The sequence below is a fragment of the Carcharodon carcharias genome, chromosome 2 (assembly GCF_017639515.1).
Source record: "Carcharodon carcharias isolate sCarCar2 chromosome 2, sCarCar2.pri, whole genome shotgun sequence".
Classification (NCBI taxonomy): domain Eukaryota; kingdom Metazoa; phylum Chordata; class Chondrichthyes; order Lamniformes; family Lamnidae; genus Carcharodon; species Carcharodon carcharias.
In genome coordinates this window covers 11672144-11679554 of record NC_054468.1, presented here as the reverse complement: position 1 = coordinate 11679554, position 7411 = coordinate 11672144, and the positions used below count along the sequence as shown (strand labels likewise).

The window sequence follows — 7411 nt, the reverse complement described above, 5'->3', positions numbered from 1 at the left end:
CTGACATGTTCCAGAAAGAGTAAAGTTAAGTGAGGGCTTATGGCCACATCTCTCCTGGCCCTCAATGCCACTTTCTTCCATCTCAGGCAATACCCAGCCACTTGCAGTGGGAACGAGTTCTGCATTCACACTTGCACACTCTGGTCTTATGAATCACCATGATCTCTGCTTTGGTCCGTGGGCCCCTGTCAGTGAGCTCACTCTGGAAACTGAGAGTTCAGTTAGGAACAAGAGTGATACGAGAGAAGACTTAAAGTCTTTGCCACCATCTAATGATGTAAACGCTGCTGTGACTGAGAAGTGGACTTGCCTAGGGATCTTCTCCTCCCATGTGTGTTGTTTCTCCTGCCACTACCACTGAGGAGACACAAATGCTGCTAATATCAATGCTGATCAGCTGCCCTCACTCAATGGTGTTCCTTGAGGAACGAGGGTTGGAAACGCTTACATCACACATTTCCAATAAAGATTTAAACACATCTCCCTGACGTCACACAAGGGGTGCAGAGACTAGTTCAACTGAGGTTGACATCACAGGAATGGGAATCTCACATTGGGACTATCACTGAGAGGGAGGAAGGTTAAACCTCGAAATAAGAGGATTCCAAAGTACAAAATCACAACGCCTTCAGTTAACCAAAACATTCACATAACTATCTAAAGTATTCACAGAAGTGCAGTTTGTTTACATATCTCACACACCCATGACCCAAAAGTAACATCAAAATTTCTTAACTTTCCTAAGTCCAGCACTGCGTCTGGGAGCAGCCCTAACATCTGCAGCAGAGGTGGGGGCAGCTGCTGACTGCTACGTCCTGATGCCTGTGATGACCTTGGCGGACGTCCCCTGGTGACCCGTGACCTGGAGTGTCCGGGCCTGATAAGGGTCAGCTGCTCTGGGGCACACGCGCCTTCAGCGGCCTGAGAATCCGGAGTGGATGGGGTCACAGGCAGAGGGAGCTGTGAGCGGACGCACAGCCTTGGAGTGTCCTGGGAGGAGGTCCCTGGGGTGTCCGGCTGGTGCTCACCTTCCCTTTGAGTGACCCAGGGGCCCCACCCTGACTCCTGCACCTGGAGAGGGGTCAAGGTGCCTCGTCCCCATGTCACCTACATCTTGCTGGTGTCCAGGGTGCGTGGCCATGGGGTGCACAGCCGAGCGTAAATCCGACAAGGCCTGCTGGACCAAGGTCTTCCCACGGTGACCTCAAGGCGCTCGCATGTTGGAGACACAACCTCAGACAGAACATGGATGGACTCCTCCATCATTCACTCTAGTCTGCTGAGTGACTGCTGAATCTCTGCCTGATGTTCTGTCGCCTGTTGGTGCATCTCCAGCATTGAGTTGGCGGCCACTTCCGGAGGCTCATCATCTGACTCGGACCGAGCTGGTCTCCAGTAACCCTCCGAGTGCCCGAGACCTGGGCAGTCCCTGCCCCCGACTGCTGCGGGGGACGTGTTCCCAGTGTTCCCCAGAAAGTGAGCCCAGAATATGTATTTGTGCCCCACTGACGTGCGTGTCTCTGAGCTGGTGTGAGTGCCGTGACCGTTCCTCCGGAGCTTCCTCTTCAGACGTAGTCTGGGGGTTTGCACTGGTGCTCGACTGGGGGCCTCAATCTGCTGTTGCCTAGGAAATAGGAAAGAGAGTTTCGGTTACTGAGCGTGAGCTAGATAAGACTGCCCGTGACCTCACTGTGAATGCCAGGACTTGATGAAGTGATGGAGCTGTGACCTGTGCTGGGTTGTTGAGAGAGGCCGATCTCCCCTTCCCCACGGGAGCGATCTTTGTCCACCCCGCCCAGCTCAGCTGCAGCCTCCTCAAACTCCCTGAGGACAATGATGTCGGCCATCCCTCCTCCAGTCTCTGCTCTCTCTCATGCCTATTGTGCGCCAGCTTGGTCTGTATGAAGAAGAATGAAAGGCCTGTGATGGGAAGGGGTGGAGCAGAGGTTTAAACTGCACACATTTTTAAAATTTTATAGCCCAGCAGAATTAAAACCCTTGACAGCATTGATAGTTCCAATGAGCTTTGACAGTTCCAATGAATGTTGCCAGATCTTTGACAGCTTTGACAGTTCCAATGAGCTTTGATAGTTCTGATGAATGTTGCCAGTTCTTTGACAGCTTGGACAGTTCCAATGAGATTATGCACTTTTTATGCACATTCAAGATTACTTTTAACAATTCCAGATGGCATCTGACCTTTCCCAAAGGGTACCTGACTTCTCTGAAAGGTGTCCCAAGTCCATATCCAAGGAGCACCTTACCTTTCCAAAAGGGTATCCTGGCTACCCAAAGGAATCCACATGGTTCATACCTCGGCTCCTTTCAGGTCTAATCTTCACCCTTTGGGTTTCGGACACCTATCTCAGCAAAATCCCATGTGCAGAGGCAGCTGCGCCCATGAACCATGGATGTGCAATTTAGAACCTGCCTCCATTTCTACCCGGCAACAAACTTTGTGTTTACCTCACCAGCTGCAGCAGAGACCACTGATGGCAGGCACTGGGCACTCCCTCCCCTTCGTGAAGAGGAGCTGTGCCACTGCTGCAACTCCGTAACATGTTGTTGCCCAGGTAGGCATCACCCATTGTTCAACAGGTGACACTGTTTGCCTATAACTGGAATTTTACGGGATTTCGTCAGGGATAGGTGATTTTTAAGTGCTTAGGGTGAGTTGAATTGGACTTTAAATCAGCCCACAACTGGACAGCCTTATGTGCGATTGGAGGTGTGTGTGGGCGGAGATGGGATTTCCGTCCCATTGACTGATCTGCCCACAGTTAACTTTTCTTTATTCTTTTATGGGATGTGGGCACTGTTGGCAAGGCCAGCATTTGTTGCCCATCCCTAATTGCCCTTGAGCTGAGTAGCTTGCTGGGCCATTTCAGAGGAGTCACATGGGAGTGGGCTGGGAGTCACATGTAGGCCAGACCAGGTAAGGATGGCAGATTTCCTTTCCTAAAGGACACTAGTGATTAGTTTTAATGATAATCAACAATAATTTCATGGTCGCCATTATTGAGACTAGCTTTCAATTCCAGATTTATTACTTAATTGAATTCAAAGTGATGGGATTTGAACCCATGTCTCCAGGGCAATAGTTGGGGCCTCTAGGTCATTGGTCCAGTGACTTTGTTATATTCGTTCATGGGATGTGGGGGTCGCTGCCTAGGCCAGTATTTTATTAGGGATTAGCAACCCTAGTTCAGAGGGCATTTATGGGTCAACCACAATGTGGGCCTGGAGTCTAGACCAGACCAGGTAAGGGCAGCAGATTTCCTTCCCTAAAGGGCATTAGTGAACCCGTCGCATTTTTGCAACAATCGATAACGGGTTTCACGGTCATCGTCAGATCTTTAATTCCGGATTTTCATTGAATTCAAATCCCACCGCCTGCCCCGAGGTGAGATTCGAACCCAGTCCCCCAGAGCATTACCCTGGGTCTCTGGAATACTAGCCCAGTGACAATACCACTCCGCCACCATCTCATCAGTTTATGTTCTACGCTCGACGGCTTCGTGGGACATTCCATCTGGGTGGGTGGGGAACCCGAGAGTGGGGGACGGACTCGATTTTGAGATGGGGATTGCAAGGCCCAAATATGATGGAGCAGCGACTAACTGAATGTTCCGTGCCATTGTGACTGTGCAACGAAGGCTCTGGTTTATAAAGGGAGGAGGGTAGGCCTCAGAGAGGATCTTAAAAAAAAGAGGCCGAAAGATCATTTTGGGTGTGAATTTTACGCTGGGAGGGTTTTTAATGTTCCTGCTGGGGTTTAGAATGACTCACTGTAACTTAATATTCCGGGCTATGAATCTGCTGAATGTTTTACCCTCGAGTGGAATTTAAAGATGGACTGTTGGTTTTTAAACTACGACAACTTTATATGTGCCATGGGAAACAAATTAAACTCCAGTTATTGACGCTGATAAAATGATGGTGGAATGACAGTGCGGAGTGGGAGTGAGATGGTTCCGGCTTCAGTCAGGACCTTGCTCCTTGTGCTGGAAGCAGGTGGAGGACGATTGGATGGGACAATAGAAAGATCAGAATGATTTAAAGCTGAGGCCCCCTTTCCTTTCTGGGGTGGATGCAAAAGATCCCCCCCCTCCCCCCCACCGAGGACCACCTCTAAGGTGAGCAGCAGGGGGTCTCCACATTTATCCTTTTCACCAAAAATCTCGAAAAGAAATGATTATCTGCTTATTATCGCATTGCCTTATTGTGGGATCTTGCTGTGCATAATTACAACAGGGACTACAGTTTGAAAAGTGCTTCGCTGGCTGTAAAGCACTTTGGGATGTCCTGAGGTGGTGACAGGTGCTGTAGAAATACAAATTTATCTTTTTTTTTCCCCCCACTTACCTTGGCAGATGAACCAGATAAACTCAATATAAACCAGCTGGTCGAATTCAAGAGACAGACAAAGACAAGGAGTGTGCATTCTGGGACAGTCCCGGAAGGACGTTGCAAGATAAACACTTCTCCCTCCCGGCACCAAGCGACCGGACACCACCACACCTGTCCACAGGTGAGCCATATTTGATAGCTGGGCGATCGTGACTGGTCTCACTGAACACCCCGAGCCTCCGCTCACACAAGGGTCAAGTATTTGTGAGACACTGCATTAAACCGGAGGAGGGATTCATTAAACAGGTTCCGGGGGGAAGCTGTAATTAGGCTGAGAAATACTCAAAGGATTGTAAACTGGGAGGGTGAAAGTTACAACAAACTAGTACCAGGGCATCAGCAATATCGATCATAGAAAGAGAAAGAAAACGAAGGCAGCAACACACCAGAGAAACAGAGAGAAAGGCACAGACAGAGAAAGCAAACAGCAAGAAATCAGAAACTGAAACAGAGGCAAAGGCACAAACACACCACCGCTCCCCACCCCCACACACACACACACACACACACACACCCACACCCACACATACACACACACCCACAAACACATCCCCACACCCCCCCACACAAACACACACACCACCACACACACACCCACTCACACACACCCACACCCACACCCACACCCCCCCAACACACACACGTCCACACACAAACACACACCCACACACCCACACACAAACACACACACACAAACCCACACACACACCCACACACACACACACACATACACCCACACACACACACTCGCACACACCCACACACACACACACACACCCACACCCACACACATACACCCACACACACACAACCCCCCCACACACACACCTACACACACACACACACCCACACCCACACACATACACCCACACACACACAACCCCCCCCCACACACACACACACCCACACACACACACTCCCACACACCCACACACACACACAGACACACACACAGACACACACACACCCACACCTACACGCACACACACCTACACACACACACACCCACCCACACACACACACACACCCACACACTCACACACACACACACCCACCCACACACACACACCCACACACACACTCACACACACACACCCACACCTACACACCCACCCACCCACCCACACACACACCCACCCACACACACACACCCACACACCCACACACACACTCACACACAGACACACACACAGACACACACACACACACACCCCCACAAACAACCACACACAAACACACACACAACCCCCCCCCCCCCCCACACACACCCACCCCCATACCTGCTTAACAATAATGCCATGGGATCACTGGTGTTCACCTGAGAGGAGAGTGGGGGCTGCCTTTGTTGGAAGGCCTCCTCTGTAGGATGATATCTCTGACAGTGCAGCACTGCCTCAGCACTGCACTGCCATGTCCACCTGGATCCAGGGCTCGCATTGCTAGGTGGGGTGGGGGGGGGCGGTGGAGCTTCAACGATTGGCTGAAAGCCCACCCTGAAACCACGACAACGATCCACCTGCGGACAATTGAACTTTGTGGCTCCTGACCTCACAATGGGACACAAGGTAGACTTGCTGCGGAGGTGGGTCTTCTCGCTTCCATTAACAACAACAAGGATGGCCTCTAGTCCACTGGGCGGCTGCCTGAGGAGCATCCTTCTCAAGAAAGGCTGGGCGGGCTCGGTGGTCGGTCAGTCTCGACAGGTGAGCGCAGGAGAAAGGATGGAGTCGAATGGAACAGTCCGCCAGGGCGGGGGGGCTTTCGCCAAAAGAGAGGAGGCGTTGGAAGAAATGTACTTCAAGAGAAAGGAAAAGGAGCTGCTTGATGCTCTGAAGTCTCATCACGAGGGGGAGATTACTGCTCAAAAGAAGGAGATCGAACGTTTGCAGGGGAAGATTGAGTGGCACAAGGGTAAATTGGAGAATCTGACAAAACAAAAGTCATCAGATGACTAAATGACTAAGTGAGTGACACCACCCCCCCCCCCACCCCCCACCCTTCCTGCTCGTGGGGAGCTTTCCCTAGATTTTACAAAGAAGGTGTCAGCTTTTGGAGTAAAGTGTGTCTTTCCCAAGAATAAAGACAGTTTGAATGGGTTTTTTTTTCCTGTACTCTGAGTTTTAGATGCTGTACTGTCTGTTGTGGCTCAGCAAGGGGCAATTGTTTGGGTCAGTCGGTCACTGTCTCACTTTGGAGCAGGGGCTGTGGGTTCAATCCCTACCCTGAGACTTAGTCACATCATCCCAGTTCGACCCTCCAGCAACGACAAATGGCCTTTGAATTTAACACACATTTAATGTAATGTCCATCGGAAGGCAAATAGCAACAATTCATAATTATATAGGACCTTTAACATCCCAAGACACTTTGCAGGAGCATTACCAAATAAGATCTGGTGCCTAGCCGAGGGAGGAGACATTCCAATGTAAAAGCAAAACACCGTGGATGCTGGAGCTCGGAAATAAAAATGGAATAAGCGGGAGGAAGTCAGAGGGTCTGACAGCTTCTGTGAAAAGAGAGAAAAAGAGTTAACTTTTCGAGTCCAAGGTGACTCTTCTTTGGGAGAAAGCACAGGTGATCAGACATTGGTCAAAGGTTGTAAGAAGTGTCTCAGGGAAGGGGAGTGAGAGGTAGAGGTGGAGAGGTGTAGGGATGGAATTCCAGAGCAGAAAGTCCGGGCAGCTGAAAGTGGAGAGAAGGCAGAGTTGAAGATGTGCCGAGGTCTCGGGAGGTTGTAGGGCTGGAGACGGCAACAAAGATAGTGAGGGGGCGAGGCCGGGGTAGGGATTTCAAAACGAGGATGGGAATTTTAAAATCAAGGCACTGTCGTTCTGGGAGACAATGCAGAGCAGCGAGCGCAGGGGTGATAGGTGAACCAGATTTGGTGCAAGTTAGAATATGGGCAACAGAGTTTTGGATGATTTCGAGCTTATGAACGGTGTAAGATGGGAATGAATGCACAGGAGAGTGGAAAGATGGTGCAGGCCCCGTTCATGAGTGT

General features: G+C 50.5%; 1 protein-coding gene across 1 annotated transcript; it reads left to right on the top strand.

Moving 5' to 3' along the window:
- Positions 1 to 6026: 6026 nt before the first annotated feature.
- Positions 6027 to 6365, top strand: LOC121274201 (ATPase inhibitor A, mitochondrial-like). The gene has a single exon (XM_041181403.1). It carries the CDS (start codon positions 6027 to 6029, stop codon positions 6363 to 6365), a length of 339 nt encoding a protein of 112 aa, XP_041037337.1.
- The last annotated feature ends 1046 nt before the right edge of the window (positions 6366 to 7411 follow it).